General features: G+C 32.9%; 1 protein-coding gene across 2 annotated transcripts in view; it reads right to left on the reverse strand.

Moving 5' to 3' along the window:
* Positions 1-21629, reverse strand: part of HDX (highly divergent homeobox) — a 206956-nt gene that overhangs the window by 20124 nt on the left and 165203 nt on the right. For both annotated transcript variants that reach the window (XM_026480141.4, XM_057312795.1), the window contains 3 exons: positions 15563-15770; positions 4931-5007; positions 2100-2183 (listed from right to left, as the gene is read on the reverse strand). In XM_026480141.4, coding sequence (XP_026335926.1) covers positions 2100-2183; positions 4931-5007; positions 15563-15770 — 369 coding nt within the window. The remainder of the gene's footprint in view (positions 1-2099; positions 2184-4930; positions 5008-15562; positions 15771-21629) is intronic.

Below are 21629 nucleotides of genomic sequence, written 5' to 3' on the forward strand. Positions count from 1 at the left end.
ACAATTCACAGATGAGGTGAAGTGAAGTATTTTTAATAATGATTATGAAAAAATATATTTCTATATAGGTGCTAATTTTTTAGAGTTAAAGGAAATAAATTTATTTAGGATGGTGATGTGTTGTCAAAGACATTCCTAGTAGGGTAGTTAAGGACTCCTTTTTCCCACAGCATTTATCACAGTGGAAAACACAGGATCATTAAATGTCCTGTAGAGTTCAATAAAAATGTTAATTAGCATTCCTGGGTTGGATACACTATACTCTACCCTGGTCTTTAGCTCCAAACCTTCTCAAGTGGCACTCCAGAAGGGTAAGGTTCTGGAAAGTATCCTTTGTTCTGAGCTCAACCCCATTTGACCTTTTTGAGAGTGCTAAGTGGAGAGTACTTAGCAGCTGTGAAATCCAGTCCTCTCCTCTGTAGTTTCCATACCCTGTGCCAAGTGGCACAGAGCCCTTTTAACCCTGAACTGGGCATCTAGACATATTTTATACCATGTAGGAGAGATTAGAATGATCTCTTGTAGTTCAGAAATAACAACCTTATGATTTTACTAGTTGAAAATACAGTTTCAATACAGGATTATACTGTGCTCTTTAAGCACTTATCAAATAAATTTCAAAAAATAATTGTCTTCTGTTTACAGTATTCAATATTATAAAGTCTGACATGTTATAAACATTTAGGAAACAATCTGTTGAATGACATAACTTTCAATTATAGTAAAACTGAAAAGATTTTCGAGAAAATGACAGCTATTGTCTTTTCTGATTAAATGTTATTTTCTGTTAACATTTTAAGTTATTGGTCTCTGCTTTGAACACTTATGATATTCCAAGAAAAGAAATTTTGCGTATGGATAGAATGATTGGCCAAAATTTCAGAAGGCCCAAAGTCACCTAGTAAGATATGATATTGATTAACAAAGGATAACAATTAATATCTATGCAGAAAACATATTGATATAGACAGACAGCTCATGTCAAAATTTAATAAAATAAAGTTATGTATGGCACACTCTCAAAGTAAGCCTTTCAGTTTAGGTACCAGTGTCTTTAAGAAAAGTTCATCTATCTTTGTAGTCATTTGGTATTTGCTTTGGGAATTGTTTTTAAACTTCTAAAACAGGTTTCCTAAAAATCGCCTTCAGAAGCACCCCAATGTTCATAGCAGCATTGTCAACACTAGCCAAATTGTGGAAGGAACCGAGATGCCCTTCAACAGATGACTGGATTAAGAAGACGTGGTCCATATATACAATGGATTATTACTCAGCTATCAGAAGGAACGAGTTCTCAACATTTGCTGCAACATGGACAGCACTGGAGGAGATAATGCTAAGTGAAATAAGTCAAGCAGAGAAAGACAATTATCATAAGATTTCTTTCATCTATGGAACATAAGAACTGGGAAGATCGGTAGGGGAAGAAAGGGATAAAGAAAGGGGGGTAATCAGAAGGGGGAATGAAGCATGAGAGACTATGGACTCTGAGAAACAAACTGAGGGCTTCAGAGGGGAGGGGGTGGGGGAATGGGATAGACCGGTGATGGGTAGTAAGGAGGGCATGTATTGCATGGTGCACTGGGTGTTATACGCAACTAATGAATCATCGAACTTTACATCAAAAACCAGGGATGTACTGTATGGTGACTAACATAATATAATAAAAAAACATTAAAAAAATAAAGAAAGACACATAATTAAAAAAAAGAAGTTGCGATTCAAGATAAAATTAGAAAGGGCCACTGGAAAAAATCTTCCCTTTACCACCATTTAAAAATAAACATTAGCTTTAAAGCCGCTGTCATAAACTTCACATTAACTACCACTATGTCCTGCCTCACCTTGATGTACACTATCAATACCTACTCCCACTCAGCAAGATCTTTGTTTAAAACAATAACCACTAAACCAGTCATAATTGATTAAATTGTCCATATCCTGACTGATATCCAAGTGCCTGAGAAAGTCAATAGGGAGCCCCACATAAACTTATCAAAAAAAATTGAAAGTGAAATAAGCTAGTACATAGGCACTGTAAAAGTCTGCCTCATTTAGTACCTTCTCTTAATGAATTCAGAATTTGAAATTACTTTCACCTTATAATCCAAGAGAGAATTCACTTGTTCAACTTCAGAATTGCTTATCATGTCACTTTCTTCATCATCAATAATTTCTATTTTCTGTAACACAAGTAAAAAAGTTTTCATAAATATATACCTGATCATTACTACACCCAACAATGTATAGAACATAAACATTCAATGTTAAGTTTTAATGATGGGGTTATCTAGTCTAGGTTATCCAGAATAAACTCTGATAACTGACTGGTTCTTCAGTGTTATATCCAGTGTGTGTCTGAGCCACTTTTCACTACCTTTAAGTGATGACTGCTTATTAAATAGAAAATTATTATAACACTATTTAAAATAGAAAAATCTCTTTCACAATATTTCTGAGAAAAAAATAGGTATTTGAATTCTGCTTAAATAGTGCCCTCCAGTGACTAGAAACTCACTTCCTGCAAGAGCAGTATTTTTAATGCTAAGCATACCTACTTTGTTGCAAGGTTTTTGTTTTGTTTTGTTTTTTAATTACCGTGTACTCCTTTACAGCGTCTAATGTAAAATATCAACATGTGATATGCATTCCAAAGTCAAATGTAGTTTTTTAAGTCACTTATTTAATGCACTCCATTAGCTAGACAATTGAAAGCAGACATTTATGACGTAATAATAATAATAATAAACTGGTGATTTTCTTCCTTCACTGGACAGTAAGAAGGGGGAGAGAGAAGGAGAGATGGTAAACTGTCATTAGCTTTAGAATTAAGGTGCAACATAGTTTTACAGTATTTTGCACACAGTACGTATTAATTAAATATCTGTCAAAAAAGTGAACAAAACAGCTTACTGCTGACATGAAGGATGACCAGTAAACTCCAACCATGGGGGCAAGGAAAGTTCTTTAATCATGGAACATTATTTCTTAAAAAAGCAAAACCAAAACCAAAATTAGCTCTAAATATTTGAGCCCTGGTGTTGTATGGAAACATTGAATCACTATATTGTGCACCCCAAACTAATATTATACTGTATTTTAATTCATTGGAATTTGAATAACAATTTTTTAAAAGTTCCAAACATACCTGGAATGATCATATTAATACATTGCCTATGAGGATATGTAACCGTAACAGGGTGTGTGACCTGCGGGCTTCTGAGTCAAGGGGATAGTTGCAATGAAATTGTTTTCTACTGCTGACTGGAGATGAATCTAATTTTTTTAATTAAAATTACTATAAACTTGGGTTTAATCATGTCAGTTTTCACCAGACCTGATTTGATATCTTCTAAAAAGATTTTTTTAGATTCTCTGTTTGGATCAGTTCTGGGGAAAAGGAGATAAGTAATGCAGGGAATAAAACACCCAAGGTCACTCTATAGATTTGTGCTTATAAATTGGTCTTAAATGTTTTTGTGATTTGTCATCTCTGAATAATTGGGGACACTCAAAAGTTACAAGTAGAGGAGATGGGCCTTTGAAGGTCTGAAGTTCTGTCTCTAAAAAATAATTGCCTTTTTTTCAAAAATTAGGTACCTAAGTGACTTGGGTCATTCCATACCATTATTTCATTTATTATTTCCAAATGTCTGCTGAGGGGAGATCCAATGCAGCGAAATTCAGACTAAAAATGAGCATGTGTTTATGGGGAAAAAAAAGGTTTTAATTTGTAAATAATTGTATATAACTTGTTTAGTGTAACTCAAATCTAGAGCAGAGGAGATTATTACTTCATGGAATTTAAGAATATTAGCACTACTAATTGTGGAAATAATTATTACCAGCTAGCTAATGGAAACATTGCATCAAAATCAAAGTTTGTTTTCCTATATGCCTATTGAGTTGTGTTGGTAGGGTCAAACATCAATTGAAATCAATAAAATGTAATCCTAAAATATATTCTGCAGGTGGAGAATACTGTTATAAATTGTTGATGCTTAACAAAAAAGAGCAAAACTATATTTTATGTGTTAAACTTCTATTAAGGAGATGTGGCAGAATTATAATGTCATATAAATAATGTTTGTAATGGAATCCAGGATAAATGAAGTTACACCCGTTTTGTAACAGAAAAATCCATTATAGGGACCGTTTTTTAAAATATTGCAATCAAGCAAAAATCAATGATTTGGAAGAAAAAACTAAATGGCATTTGCCTATATGTTTGACTTTAATACTATCTCGATTTCCGTATTACTTGATGGAGTCAGGATACAAACAGATGCTGCTATAACAGCTGCTTGGAGAACATTTCTATATACCAATAATGTTTAAATTTTCACAAAACCCAGTTTAATCCACATATAGTCTGTCTCTATGTTACTCAGTCTTTTAATATTGTCTTTCCTCCATTGGTGCAATTTTTAAGAAGACTAAGAGAGTCTAATTCAACTAAAAAGAAGAAAATGTTCCAAACATAGTAGATATAGGTATAGTCTGAATCAGGAACTCTGAATCAGGAATCCTTAGATACAAGTCCTAGAACCAAAAAAGGCTTCTTTTGTTATTGCAGCCTAACCTCATTCTTAATTCTCCCATCTGTTAAATAAAAAGAAATCTGCTCTTTGCTATGTTAAAGAAAAATAACATATGTATAAAATGTCTGTATGTAGTAAGCGTTAGATTTTATATTTGCAAATCTCTTCAGTCAAAAAAATTTGAGGCAAAAATGACAGTGCTTTTAATTTCATTTCTTAAACCCTCAAAGACATATAATTTCATTGGTGACAGCTTTGTTTTGGCTTGTGAAGTGGAACAGGATTTAATTATGGTAACACCGATATTATTACCAACTGGAAACATATCCTTGAAATCCATCATGTAGGAAAGAATCCATCATGAGGAAAGAATTTCAAAATGTACATACCACATTATCTGCAGATACTGCATGGTGGTCCTCCTCCTTATGAGCACTTGTCTCATTTGGAACTTCACTGGACTCTTCTATGGGGAAAAAAAAGGCTATGATTTCATTTTTCATTCCTCAAAACTTTATTGAGAATGCTTTTCTTGAGATCACTTAAATAATTTCTTTATTTTAAAAAGACACAAATGGGGATGCCTGGGTGGCTCAGTCAGTTAAACACCTGCCTTCAGCTCAGGTCATGACCCCAGGGTCCTGGGATTGAGCCTGGCATTGGGCTCCCAGCTCAGCGGGTAGCCTTCTTCTCCCTCTTCCTGTGTCGCGCCCCCTGCTTGTGCTGGTGTTCTCTCTCTGTTAAATAAATAAATAAAATATTTAAAGATAAATAAATAAAAGAGACACAAATGATAAATTCATATCATATGTGCTTTGATGAGCAATTGTACTCTAACAATATGTTCTAGGAAATAAGTGTGGATAGGTGCAAATACAAGGCTGGCCACTACTGTGCTGTTTGTAATTGGGGAAAAAAATGGAAGCAGCCTATATGCTTAACAATGGAGGGTTGTTTTATTTAGGACCTATTCCTTCAATAAATACCATAAAAATGAAGGATAAGAATAGTTGATAATAAGGAAAATATTCATCATCTATTGGAAAGTGAACAAATGAAGGTGACAAAACCTACTATGTAGGTATGCTGTGATCTTGATTTTATTTTATTTTATTTTATTTTAATTAATTAATTAATTAATTATTTACTTATTTTTTAGAGAGAGAGTGTGAGAGCAAACAGGGGAGTGGCAGAGGGAGAGGGAGAGAGAGAGGGAGAGAATCTCAAGCAGACTCCATGCTGAGCATGGAGCCACCGAGGGACTCCATCCCATGACGCTGAGACCATGACCTGAGCCAAAACCAAGAGTTGGACACTTAACCAACTGAGCCACCCAGGCACCCCTATGATTAATTTTATAAAAGGAAAAAAGTGTACATTTTCATTTACAATAAAAAGACTGACATTATTTTTACCAAAACATTGACATTATTATTTCTGGATGGAATTATAGGCAATTTTATTTTGTTCCTTTTGTCTAATTTTACTTATTTTGATACTTTTTAGTTTTTAAATTTGCTTATTTATATTTAAATATTTTTACAATGAATTTGTTTTGCTGGTTGTAATAAGAGAAAAAATGATTAAAGTAATTTTTGAATAGATGATATAAAACTATAAATATAGTACATTTCCAATTTTTTGGAAAGGCAAGTGTATGTGAACACACACAAATACACACACACAACTGCATATATGCAAAGAGAAAACACTAGCAAAAATATTCACCTGCTGCTATTTTAAGAATAGTTATTACCGAGAGGTAGGATTATTTCAAATTTTTTCACTGTATTTTCATATATTTTCTGTAATGAACTTGTATTCCTTTTATGATCAAAAGGAAAACAAAGTATAAGAGATTCTTAACTATAGGAAAAAAAACTGTGGGTTGCTCTAGGGGAGGGAGGTGGGGGGATACGGTAACTGGATGATGGGCATTAAGGAGGGCATGTGTTGTGATGAGCACTTACATGCAACTGATGAATCACTAAACTCTACCTCTGAAACTAATAATACAGTACATGTTAATTAATCAGCTTTTAATAAAATAAAAAATTCAATATTCTAAAAATGTGAAAAAATAAAACTAAGAAAAATTAATTCAGAGAAACAAGTCTATTAAAAAGCTCTCTGTGTTGAGCTAGGAAAAGTGACTACTTCACAGCATGGGCTGTCTACCAGATAAAGCCCTATCTTAGATTACCCCTACATCCACTCCTTAGTAAAACAAGACAGTAATGTTTCTCTCTTCTTTTCTTTTTTTAAAAGAATTTATTTATTTATTTATTTATTTATTTATTTATTTATTTGACAGAGAGAGAGCATGAGAAAGCACAAACAGGGGGAGCAGCAGAGGGAGAGGCTGAAGGAGGCTCTCTGCAGAGTAGGGAGCCCAATGTAGGGCTCGATCCAGGGACCCTGGAATCATGACCTTAGCTGAAGGCAGATGCTTAACCAGCTGAGCCACCCAGGTGACCCATGTTTCTCTCTTCTTTATGCACAGTCATGTCATTGAGATTGTTTAGATAAACACTAGTTGAAGTTCTCAGCCTCTTGATTGCTGATGTTTTATTTCACCATAGAAAGTAGAACAAAGGGGCACCTGGGAGGCTTGGTTGGTTAAGTGTCTGCCTTTGGACCAGGTCATGATCTCAGGACCCTGGGATCCTGCCCATATCGGGCTCCATGCTCAGCAGCGAGTCTTCTCCCTCTGATCTCTCTCACTTTCACTCTCTCTCAAATAAATAAATAAAAATCTTTAAAAAAAGAAAGCAGAACAAAAATATTTATCAGTCCTCCTAAGGATTTTCCAGATCCGTTCCTTCCATGGAAAGATATATAGAGGTGCCCTCTATGAGCATGGAGCATTAACAGGAAAAAACAAAACGAAACAAAACAAACAAAATACATGACTAATTGAGGTACTCACATGAGAACATAGACAATTACGTTTAAGATATACAGCAAAACTTTACCAGAATTTTAATGCAAAGTCCACCATAAATTCAATGTATTTATTTATTTAGTTAGTGATTTTCAAGTTTTTATTTAAATTCCAGTTAGTTAACATACAGTGTAATATTAGGTTCAGGCATACAATATAGTGATTCTACACTTCCATACAACACCCACTGCTTACCACAAGTGTACTCCTTAAACCCCATCACCTATCCCACCCATCCCCACCCCCACCTCCCTACTGGTAACCATTAGTTTGTTCTCTATAGTTAAGAGTCTGTTTTCTTAGTTTGCCTCTTTCTCATTTTTTTTATTCCATTTGCTTATTTGTTTTGTTTCTTAAATTCCATATATGACTGATCATATGGTATTGGTCTTCTCTGACTGACTTATTTTGCTTAGTATAATACTTTCTAGCTCCATCCATGTCATTACAAACAGTAAAATTTCACTTTATTTTATGGCTGAATAATAACTCATTGTATATGTATATACTACATCTTCTTTATCCATTTATCTATCAATAGATACTTGGGCTGTTTCCATAGTTTGGCTATTGTAAATAATGCTGCAATAAACATAGGGGTGCATGTATCCTTTCAAATTAGTGTCTTTGTATTTTTTGGGTAAATACCTAGTGGTGCCATTACTGGATTGTAGGGCAGTTCAGTTTTAATTTTTTGAGAAACTTCCATATTGTTTTCCACAGTGGCTGATCAGTTTGCATTCCCACCAACAGTGTACAAGTTTCATTTTTCTTCATATAGTTCCCAGGACTTATTTCTTGTGTTTTTTATTTCAGCCATTCTCACAGATGTGAGGTGATATCTCACTGTAGTTTTGATTTGCATTTCCCTGATGATGAGTGATGTTGAGCATCCTTTCATGTGTTTGTTGGCCACCTGTATGTCTTCATTGGAAAAATGTCAATTCACCTCTTCTGCCCATTTTTAATTCGGTTATTCACTTTTTGGGTGTTTAGTTTTATAAGCTCTTTATATATTTTGGATACTAACCCTTTATCAGATATGTCATTTGCAAATATCTTCTGCCATTCCAGGTGCCTTTTAGTTTTGTTGACTGTTTCGTTCACTCTGCAGAAACTTTTTATTTTGATGTAGTCCCAATAGTTCATTTTTGCTTTTGTGTCCCTTGCCTCAGGAGACATACCTAGTAAGAAGTGACTAGAGCCAATGTCAAAGAGGCTACAGCCTGTGTTCACTTCTAGGATTTGTATGGTTTCAGGTCTCACATTTAGGTCTTTTATCCATTTTGAATTTATTTTGTGCATGTTGTGTTTTGCATGTTGCTGTCCAGTTTTCCCACCACCATTTGTTGAAGATACTGTCTTTTTCCCATTGGCTATTCTTTCCTGCTTTGTCAAAGATTAATTGACATACAGTTGTGGTCTCATTTCTGGGTTTTCTATTCTGTTCTATTGGTCTATGTGGCTATTGCTGTGCCAGTACCACACCATGTTGATCACCACAGCTTTGTAATATAGTCCAGAATTGTGATGCCTCTGGCTTTGCTTTTCTTTTTCAGGATTTCTTTGGCTATAGTAGTCTTTTGTAGTTCCATACAAATTTTAGGATTGTTTTTTCTAGCTCTGTGAAATGCTGTTGGTATTTTGATAGGGATTGCATTAAATATGTAGATTGTTTGGGATAATACAGACATTTTAACAATATTTTTTTCTTCCAATCTATGGGCATGGAATGTTTTTCCATTTCTTTGTGTCGTTTTCATTTCTTACATAAGTGTTCTATAGTTTTCAGAGAACAAATCTCTTACCTCTTTGGTTAGGTTTATTCCTAGGTATCTCATGGTTGTTGGTGCAATTGTACCTGGGATTAATTCCTTGATTTCTTATTCTGCTGCTTCTTTATTGGTGTATAGAAATGCAACAGATTTCTGTATGTCGATTTTGTGTCCTGCAACTTTACTGAATTCCTGTATCCATTGTAGCAGTTTTTTGTTGGAGTCTTTTGGGTTTTCTATATAGAATATCATGTCATCTGCAAATAGTCAAAGTGTGACTTCTTCCTTGCCAATTTGGATTCATTTTATTTCTTTTGTTTTCTGATTACTATGGCTAGGACTTCCAGCACTATGTTAAATAAGAGTAGTGAGAGTGGACACCTCTGTCTTGTTCCTAACTGGACAGAAAAAGCTCTCAGTTTTTCCCCATTGAGGATGGCATTAGCTGTGGATTTTTCATATATGACTTTTATTATGTTTGAGGTATGTTCCCTCTACACCTACTTTGTTGACGGTTTTTATCATGAATGTTGTATTTTGTCAAATGCTTTTGCTGCCTCTATTGAATACCATAAATTCAATTTATTTTTTAATAAAAATGATCCTAGATGGAGGAGACTTTATTCAATATTTAGACATTTCAAATCACAGGAAATGTCAAGTCCTATGTAATCAGCAACTAAATTAAATGAAGGGGGAAATTGTTAACAGGTTTAGCTGCAGAGCTAATATTAGTACTCATGCTGTCAGAATAGACGTTAGAGTGCTCATCAATAAGATCATTATTTGTATCATTCCTTATAGGTTTGCTTTATATTTCTGTTCTTACTTGCTCATAACTATACACAATTCTGCTTTACTGGCAACATACAGATGCAGGGTTTGAGTATTTCATTAGATGTAAATAAAAACTGTTTTGAAGATTTCTAAAATAAAAAGCTATAAGTGATACAGCTAAATAAGGCATGTTTTCTTTTGCTTACAGATAGCTTCTACATTACTACAAGGTTAAAGCAAAACACAGTCAATGTATCTGCTTATTCCTCAGGAAAAGCAGCTCTGCAAATTGGAAAATAAATAAGTAAAATTATTATCAGTGAAAACGCTAGAGGGCACTCTATATGGTAGCCATGCACTTAAACTGAGTAACTATGATGAACTATATTTTATATGCACACCCATATAATAGATACAGTTGAAAAGAGATTTTGCCATAAAATTTAACATTACAGATGTTAATTGTTCTCATACTTTAAACAGTTTGATTCTCAGGACAGTAAAAATCTTTAAAATTGCTCAACCATGCATATATTTTAGTAGGCCTAGAACTTCACATTAAAGAGCTGAGTCATCTATTACTTTTGCTAGAGTTTGCAGTTGTGTGAGGGGTGAAGCCAGGTAGCTTTACCACATCTCCTTTCTCTTCACTTCCACACAGGGAAAGGAAAAAGAAATGGGAGATAGAAGGTGGAAGTTAGAGATAAGTAAGAAGCTTTGCATCAGGAAAGTACCTGTTCTCTCAGAAAAGAAGAAATGGAACTGAAACTGCTGAAAGATTAGCAATACTTTTTGGTGATTTTGGCTAAATTTGCCTTTTACTGTATTTTAAAAATATAATGCTTCTTTTAGCTTGTAGAGTTTTTTCTAGAAAAAACACAATTTTTAATTGATTTTTAACGTGTAACATGTAAGTCCTGCTTTAAAGATATTTTTCTTTCTCTTAGACATTTAGAAGACTAATTTTCTTGAGTCAACAGCTATATTATAAAGGACTGAATTTCAAGTTGTTAGATTGCTGAAATAGTATGGGCAACTACTCTGATTATTTTGTCTCTGTATCTCTCTGATGTAATTAATGGAAATCTCAAAGTAAACACACATTTAACTACATTTTAATAACTGAAAGAGAATATGGTTAGCATATCTTAAAGTTATGATATTAGTCTAGGCCACATGATACAATTCACTTAATCATCACAAAAGGATCACACAGTTAATCAGATTAGCATTCTCCATCAGCAAAATGAGGAAGAAAATAGTACAGAACTCATTGGAAATAGTACCAGAAAAGCTCTTTTTGTATTTTAAGACTCTATTATGCTTTTCTGTTCCAACTTCTGGTAAGAATGAGAAGGTGATTATGCAGCTGTAAAAAAAAAAAAATAAGCCACTGAGAGGAATTCTAGGCAATCTCACTTCCCATCAAGTATTTTTTGATTCATATATTAAATTCTCTCTCTCATTTTTCTCATTAGGTCTTGATTACTATGCTAGCTGTGTAGAGAAAACACTATTAAATGACAAAGGATGCCAGTGTAGGAGCAGTGGTCCATTTGCAACCTTAAACTTAACTCAATTTTTTCCCCCATTAACTACTTATTTTTTTTAATTCCTTTTTAGGTGGGGAAGTGGAAGTCATAGATTGAAATTCCACTTTAGGGGCTTATGTGATTTAATCAGAATATTGCTTCATAGCTCTCCCACCGACCCACAGAAACACACAAATCCCCATTATCTTCCAAATAGCTGCCGGCCATCATTCTCTAAAGATCCATTCATAAATCACTGAAAATATTCAAGTATTCCCAGGCACCCACAATTTAGTAAAGACTAATAGAAGACAAAAATCATTTAACAGACCAATTAGATTATAAATAAGGGGTTTGGAAATGATGCAACAGCCTCTCTTTTTTCCTGCTTCACAGTTTTCCTGTACACTAAATTCCGTGTTATCATCTTCATCAATACCAACAGCAAATGTTGCTAAAGACAGAGACACAGAGGGAGGGAAGACAGAGAGAGAGGGAGAAAGGAAACACTTGAATATTTGCACAACTTTTTAAACACTTGGTATTAAAATATATGGCCTTGGCAATACTAAGAGCTTTTATATCCTTTTTATCACTCAACTTACTGCTATCTGCTTTTTGAAAGAATCCCTTGAGCATCCAATTCAATGGGTTCTCATTTTTTAAAATTTATTTTCATTTTCCTGCTTTATTAAGGTATAATTGGTATACACAAAGTGCACATAATAAATGTATACAATTTGGTGAGTTTGGACATGTGAATATACTCATATTACCATCACCACAATCCAGGTAATAAACATATCCATCACCTCCAAAAAGTTTTCTTTTGTGTTAACAAAATATGATTTACATTTTTTTTGTGTTAACAAAATATGTGTTAACAAAATATGATTTACCCTCTTAATAAGTTTTTTAAGCCTATAACTCTTATTGCCAACGATAGGAACTATGCTGTCCAACAATTATACTACAGTTGTATAATTGTAACTTTATACTCATTGAACAACTTCTCATATCCCTGTCCCTCATCCTCTGGTATCATTATATTGTCCACTTACATACCTTTGACCATTTTTAGATGCTTCATATGAGAGAAATTTCTATTCAACTTCCAAAAGATAACTGAAATAATGATATTTCTTTCTTCTGAAATCTCTCCCTTTTCTTGATTTTAGTAATAACATAACGTCCTCATTCTCCTATATTGGAATATTCTTTTGATGGGTCCCATTTCTCCTCTAGTCCTCAGATCTGGATATTTCTCAACACACAAGTCTTATACATTTTTTTTTCTTGTTTTCCATTTTTTCACTTAACTAAATTTTCTATTCCTATGGTGAGACTTTTTTTTTGTTTTTTTGTTTTTTGTTTTGGCCTCGATGTGGGTAGTTTCTATATTTCTTTTCATGTCTTAACTCCTCTTCTGAGTTTCAGCCCACATTACCCATGAGTCTGCTGAACAGCTCCACATGGATGTCCTGATGCCATCTAAAACTTAACACATACAAAACTGAATTTATCTTTCCACATTTTACTATCCATTTAATGCAGTTTCAATGAAAACATCTTAAAATGATTTTGGAAGAGAGGGATTGGGGAAAGGTATGACTAAGCAATCCTAGAGTTAATCTAGAAGAATCTGTGCTACAAAAACTAAGAGTAATTAGAGCACTACCAGATATTTAGATATTTTATAAAGCCACAGTTATAAACAATCAGATCAATGTAACATAATATGCAATCCAAGATATATATGTATACATTTGTGTGTGTATGTATATAATATTTGATCAAAAGCTACAATTAAACTCACTGGAGAAATGCTGGATTATTTAACAAATAGTGTAAAAGCAACTGGTTAACCATTTGGAAAAATAAAATTAGGTATTTTCCTCACACATCTTAAAGTGAAATAAATTCTAGGCAGAATAAATATCAAGTTGTAAAAATGAAACCATAAGAATATAAGAAGCAAATATAGGGGTCTGTTAACGTCATTGCGGTAGAATGAAGGACTTTGTAATCATGACACATACAATTTGGTGAGTTTGGACATGTGAATATACTCATGTTACCATCACCACAATCCAGGTAATAAACATATCCATCACCTCCAAAAAGTTTTCTTTTGTCCCTTTTTTTGTGTTAACACAATATGATTTACCCTCTTAATAAGTTGACACCAAAGTCAGAAATCATAATGAAAAGGATTTATATATTTGGCAACATAAATATTACAAGCCAAAGGTCTGATATCCATAATCAAATTTAAAAGGCAAAAATTAAACTAGAAAATATATTGTTAATATTCTGCTCAGTAAAATAAACAACATGGGTCAGTGCAAGATTCTTTCTTTTTCTTTCACTCAGATGCAAAAATGCTATATATTGTATGATTCCTTTTATATGAAATACTCAGAAAATACAAGTTTATGTTGTCAGAAAGCAGATCTGTGGTTGCCTGGGTTTGGATGTGGGAAAGAGGGTTGATTACAAATGGGCTCAAATAAACTTTTTGAAATGATGAAAATACTTTAAAGTTGGATTTTAGTACTGGTGATAATCCACAACTCTATAAAACTTACTAAAAATTATTGAGTTTTACATAGACAATAGATGAATTTTATGATATGTAAATTAAACCTCAATAAAAGTGTTCATTGAAAAAGTACAGATGATTATTTAAATTCTCATTAGGGAAACACTGAGCAATGTTATAAAGATGATCCAGCCTATTTCCCTTAGTTTAGAGATGTGGAACTAAAGCCCCATGAATTAAATGTTTTGCCTGAAGTCACATAATAATCTAGTAGATCTGGGACTTTCACCCAGGTTGCCTATTACCCTGGTGTTACATTTGTAATGTTTTAACCTAAATTGATCAGAATTTCAATAAAATAAAAACAATCATGTACTTGATTATAATTATGTATTGTTGCATTAATCAATATTTCTAAATGTGAGAGATCATTATTGTGGTAGATAAGTGTTGTGATGACTCAGTGAGACTATTTAGGTGGAGGCATTAAAATTTTTTTAAAAAGATAAAAAAACAATGGGTGTTGGTGAGGATATAGAAGAAAGGGAACCTTTGTACACCATTGGTCAGAATGCATATTGGTACATCTATTATGGAAAACAGTATGAGGGTTCTTCAAAAAGTTAAAGATAGAACTACCATGTGGTCCAGTAATCCCTTTTCTGGATATATAAACAAAAGAAATAAAATTAGTACCTCAAAGAGATATCTATGCTCCCACATTTCTTGCAGCATTACTTATAGTAGCCAAAATGTGGAAGCAACCTAAGTATCTGTTGACAGATGAATTGATAAAGAAATTGAGAAATATATATATATAATTATATATATATTAATATATACAAATATATATTTCCTATATATAGGAATATATAATATATAAATATATAAAAACATATATATATATAAACATATATATATATATGAGAACCTGGAGGACATTATGTTAGATGAAATAAGCCAGGCACAGAACTAAAAATATTGCATGATCTCACTTAAACGTGGACCCTTAGGAAGTCAAATATAAACAGAACAGAATGATAATTTCCATGGTGGCGAGGTCAGGAAAATGGGGGAATTTGGTCAAAGGATACAAATTTGCAATTATATAGAATCGATAAGTTTAGAGATCTAAAGTACAGCATGATTATTACAGTTAACAATTCTATGTTGCATACTAGAAATTTGCTAAGAAAGTAGATTTCAGGTGCTCTCACCATAAACATAAATGGTAACTATGTGAGGGTATGGATATGTTAATTAGTTTGACTGTAGCAATCATTTCATTGTGTGTGTATATATAAAAATATAATCTAAATAAATCAATTTCTTTTCAAATGTTTAAACAAAAGTTTTGAAGACTTAGATTTAAAATGCAGTTAGCTGAAAAGCAAGTTAAAATCCATCAAATTTACAAAAGCTATTATTAGGAAGTGCAGCATATGAAATACCTTGAGAGCTTCCTTCAGACAAACAGATGGATACTTCATCATTTCTTTCATTATCCTCTCCTACTTCAGGACCAGCTTCCTCTCCTGATGTGAGTGCAGACAAAGAACCAGACTCAGGCTGCTCAGAAAAATCAGCAGGGCCTCCTCTTGGAGGCGGAACTTCAATCCCCATTAAACGATATTTCCTTCTTCGATTCCCAATCCAAGTCTTATAAGAGAAATACAAAAGGAATTTTTGTAAACATAGAACCTTTAGCAGTTCTGGCCATTAAAATAATAAATGGATGTTGCATAAAGTATGATTAAAAATGAATAGGCACCTAAAATAATAAAATTTAATTATTAGTCAATAAGCAAAAATTAAGATAATTATGTTTTTATTTTTAAATACCTTATTAGCAGAAAGATAACATTTATCTAAATATTCAGACTTTAAAGCAACATGCAGTCCATCGCAGAACACTTTTTTAGGCTCCTTTTTCTTTTTTGAAATTGCTTATTTTATTACTTTGATATAGTATAATGTATCAAAAGGTCCAATACAATGTTGGATAAAAGACTAATAAAAATTTATAAGTAGATATTTATGCTTACGAAGCAAACATAATTCAAACAGGACAACCTTGAGAGGAAATTAAATGAAATATATTTAATTTTTTGACAAATGATAAATAACAATGTTAATTTTTTAGAAGGTGTTTCCCTTAAATAAATGATTATGTCTTTTTTAGTTAAAAATACATAATTTTTGTTTTTTGTTTTGTTTTTGTTTTCTGTAGAAATAATCCACCAAATCTTTCAAACAAAACACAAATTGATTTTTTTCCTAAAGGGACCAGACATATAGCTATAACTACAGTTCATATCTCATATAGAATCTTGCCTCCATGATGAAAATGTAACTTCTATTAACTTGGACTCTTTAATGGTTACTTGGGTATTTCAAGTATTCTAAAATTTTATTTCATTGGACTCAGAACCATTGTTTAAAAACGCTTTATATATTTTTAGAGGCACAAAAGTTTCAAAGGTAGATCTCCTTCCCTCGGTTTTCTCCAATTTATGTTTTGCATAATTATATCAAAATAATTAAAACAGGAAATTGATATTGCACAGTATGTATGTACACTTCCATGTTCCTTTATTGCATGATTCTTCTCCCTCTTTTATCTACCATTCCCAACCCCTGGCAATCATTAATCTGTTTTCCACTTCTATAATTTTGTCCTTTCAGAAATGTTATATAAATGGAATCCTACAGCATATGATTTTTTTTGAAGTTGGATTTTTTTACTCAGCCTAATTTTCTGAAAAAATTTTCAGGTTGCATGTATCAATAGGCTATTCCTTTTTATTGTTAAGTTGTATTCCATGATATTTATGTACTATTTTTCCCCATTTATTTGCAATGTTTATCTAATCATTCATTCATCAAAGGGCACTTGGGTTGTTTTCATGTTGGGGCCCTTAATTAAAGCTTCTATGAACAGCTAGTCATAAGCAGGCTTTTGTGCAGATATAAATTTTCATTTCTCTAGAATAAATGCTCAAGAATGCAAATGCTTGGATGTATGGTAATTACACGTTTAGTTTTATTTTAAAAAACTGTCAAATTGTTTCCAGAAAAATTGTACAATTTTACATTTTTACCAGAAATGTATGAAAAACCCAGTTTCATGACATTCTTGCCAGCATCTGGTATTCTCAGTAATGAGAAAATTGGCTGTTCTCATTCATGCATGCAGTAATAGATCATTGAGTTATTAATTTGATTTCCCAAAGGCTAGTTGTTGAAAATCTTTTCATGTGCTTATTTGCCATCCATACACTCTCTTCAGTGAAATGTTTCTTCATGCATGTTGAGTTTTACGAGTTCTTTATATATTCTAGATATGAGTCATTGTCAGATATGTGGTTTTGCAAATATTTTCTCCCAGTCTGTAGCTTTTATTTTCCTCATCTGGGTCTTTTGCAGAAAAAGAAAAAGTTTAATTTTGATGAAGGCCAAGCTATTGTTTTTTTTCTTTTATGGATTGTGCTTTTGGTGTCATTTCTAAAATTACTTCACCAGGTCCAAGTCCTGAAGATTATCCCCTACCTTTTCTTCTAAATTTTTTATAGTTTTTATTTTTTACATTTAAATCTATGATCCATTTTGAATTCATTTTTGTATAAGGTGTGAGATTTAGATCAAAGTTCATTTCTGTTTTCTGTGGATAGCAAAGTGTTCCAGAACCATTTTTTGAAAAGACTTTCTCCATTGAATTGCTGTCCATACCTGTTCAGGGCTATTTCTGGGTTCTTTAATCTGTTTCACTGATCTGTATATGTATCTTCCTGTAAATACCACATAGTCTTGATTACTGTAGCTATATAATAAGTCTTGAAATTAGGTAGGTGGGTTTCTTCCACTTCATTCTTTTTTTTTCTTAGCATTATTTTAACTATACTAGTGTATTTCTTTTCCATATTAATCTTAGAATTTTCTTGTCTACATCAACCAAAAAATATTGTTGAGACTTTTATAAGAATTATGTTAAATCTGCATATTAATTTTGGAGGAATTTACATTTTTACTATGTTGAGTCTTCCAATCCATGAACACAGATGTCTTTCAATTTATTTAAAACTTATTTGATTTCTTTCATCAATGTTTTCTGTTTTCAGCATAAAAGCCCTATACACACTTGGTTAGTTTTATAGTATTTGATTTTTTCAGTGATTGAAAATAGTATTATATATTTAATTTCAGTTTCAGTATGTTCACTTTTACTGTATAAACACACAATTGATTTTTGTATGTTGATCTTGTATCCAGAGAGCTTGTTAAATTCACTTATTGGTTATAGGAGTATTTTTGTAGTTTCCTTAGGATTGTCAACACAGGCAATTGTATGTTACTTTTATTTCCTTTTCTTGTTTCATTGCATTAGCTAGAACTTCCAGTACAAACTGAATAAAGGTGGTCCAAGTGCACATCTTGTTTTGTTCTTGATCTCAGGGGGAAAGCATTCTATATTTCACCATTAAGTGTGATGTTAACTGTAGGTTTGGGCACTTGTAGATTTCTTTTTTGGGGGCGATTTTTAAGGATGAATTCAATCTCCCTAATAGTTATAGGGCTATTCAAATAATCTGGACCAGATGGACTTCACAGATAAATTCACAGGATTTCATCTTAAGCAACAGAATACAAATTATTCTTGAGGGCACATGGAACACTCTCTAGAAAACATCACATACTGGATCACAAATCAGGTCTCAGCTGGTTCAAAAGATTGGGATTTTTCCCTGCAAATTCTCACACCACAATTGCTTTAAAACTTGAACTCAATCACAAGAGAATATCGGAAAGCAACACAAAGACATTAAGGTTAAAGTGCATCCTACAAAAAAAATGAATGGGTCAACTAGAAAACTAAATAAGAATTTTTAAAAATTCATGGAAGCAAGTGAAAATGAAAACACAAGAGTTCAGAACCTGTGGAATGCAGCAAAGGCAGTCATAAGAGGGAAGTATATAGCATGACACGCCATTCTTGAGAAACAACTCTCAAATACACAAGCTAACCTTATGCCTAAAGGAGCTGGAAAAAGACTAACAAACAAAGCCTAAACCCAGCATGAGTAGATAATAATAAAGATTAGTGCAGAAATCAATGAAATAGAAAGAAAAGAACGTATTGCATGGAGCACTGGGTGTTATACGCAAATAATGAATCATGGAACACTACATCAAAAACTAAGGATGTACTGTATGGTGACTAACATAACATAATAAACAAGTATTATTAAAAAGAAACCCCTCCAATATTAACAAAGCCAGATCATAATCTCAAACTGAAGCATAAATAATAAAATAAATTAATATATTAATTTAGCCAGATTATTAAAAAAGAGAAAGGACCCAAATAAATAAAATAACAAATGAAAGAGGAGAAATCATGACCAATGCCAAAGAAAAATGGTTTTAAGAATATATTATGAACACTATGCCAAAAAATTAGGCAATCTGGAAGAAATGGATGTATACCTAGAAAGTTATAAACTATGAAAACTGAAACAGGAAGAAATAGAAAACATGAACAAACCCATAACAAAAAAGGAAATTGATGCAGTAATAAAAAATCTCCAAACAAGAGTCCGAGGCTTGATGCCTTCCCAGGGGAATTCTACCAAACATTTAAGGAAGAATTAATACTTATTTTTCTGAAGCTGTTTCAAAAATAGAAATGGCAGGAAAACTTCCAAATTCATTCCATGAGGCCAGCAATATTTTGATACCAAAACCAAACACGAGAATTATAGGCCAATATCCCTGATGAATATGGATGCCACCAAAAAGGAGAATTACAGGCCAATACCCATGATGAAGATGGATGCCAAAATTCCCACCGCAATACTAGCCAATAGGATCCAACAGTACAGTAAAAGGATTATTCACCACAACAAAGTGGGATTTATTCCCGGCCTGCAAGGGTGGTTCAATATTCACAAATCAATGTTAATAACATAAAGGACAAGAACTATATGATCCTCTCAATGGATGCAGAAAAAGCTTTTGATAAAATGCAGCAAACTTTCTTGATTTAAACTCTCCACAGTGTAGGGATAGAGGGAACATACCTCAATATCATAAAAGCCATATAACAAAATCCCACAGTGAATATCATTCTCAATGGGGGAAAACTGAGAGATTTTCCCCTAAGGTCAGGAACACAACAGGGATGCCTACTTTCACCACTGCTGTTCAACATAGTACTAGAAGTCCTATCCTCAGCAATCAGACACCCCAAAAAATAAAAGGCATTCAAATGGGCAAAGAAGAGGTCAAACTCTCACTTTTCACAAATAACATGATACTTTATGTGGAAAACCCAAAGATCCCATCACAAAATTGCTAGAACTCATACAAGAATTCAGCAACATTGCAGGACACAAAATCAGTCCACAGAAATCAGTTACATTTCTATACACTAACAATGAGACAGAAGAAAGAGAAATTAAGGAATTGATCCCATTTATAATTGCAGCAAAAGTCATAACATACCTAGGAATAAACCTAACCAAAGAGGTAAAGGATCGATACTCTAACTTTTCTGAGAACACTTATGGAATAAATTGAGGAAGTCACCAGGAAATGGAAAAACATTCCATACTCATGGATTGGAAGAATAAAAAAGAGACAACGAAGGACACTATATAATCACCGCTGGCACAATCCAACAGGAAGATAATACAACTGAAAATATTTATGCTCTCAACATGAGAGCACCCACATTCTTTGAGCAGTTAATAACAATAATAAGGAACATATCACTAGTAATACAATGATAGTTTGAGACATTAACACCCCCATAATGTCACTGGATAGATCATCCAAACTGAAAATCAAAAAGGAAATGGTGGCTTTGAATGACACATTGCACTAGATAGACTTAATAGCTACATTCAAATAATTTCATGCTAGAATACACATGCTATTTAAGTGCACATGGAATATTCTTCATAATAAATCACATATTGGGCCACAAAATAGTCTCAACAAATTCAAAAAGATCAAAATCATCACGTGGAACTTTTCTCACCACCACACTTTGAAACTAAAAATCAACTGCAAGAAAAAAATCTTGAAATAGCACAAATACATGGAAGTTAATATGTTACTAAAAAATGAATGGGTCAACCACAAAAATCAAAGAGCAAATCAAAACCAACATGGAGACAAATGAAAATGAAACACAAAGGTATAAAATCTCTGGGATGCAGCAAGTGCTGTTCTAAGAGGGATGTTTATAGCTATTGCCTACCTAAGAAGCAAGAAAAATCTCAAATAAACAACAAAACCTCACATCTAAAGGAGCCAGAAAAAAATTAACAAACAAAACCCCAAACCAATAGAAGGAAGGAAATAATAAAGATTAGATCAGAAATAAATAAAATACAAACTAAAAAAAGAGAACAGATCAACCAAACCAGGAACAAGATATTTGAAAAGATTAACAAAATTGATCAACCTTTAGCCAAACTCATAAAAAAAAAAAAAACAACAACACAAAGAGTGAGT

The sequence above is a fragment of the Ursus arctos genome, chromosome X, assembly GCF_023065955.2.
Source record: "Ursus arctos isolate Adak ecotype North America chromosome X, UrsArc2.0, whole genome shotgun sequence".
Taxonomy (NCBI): Eukaryota; Metazoa; Chordata; class Mammalia; order Carnivora; family Ursidae; genus Ursus; species Ursus arctos.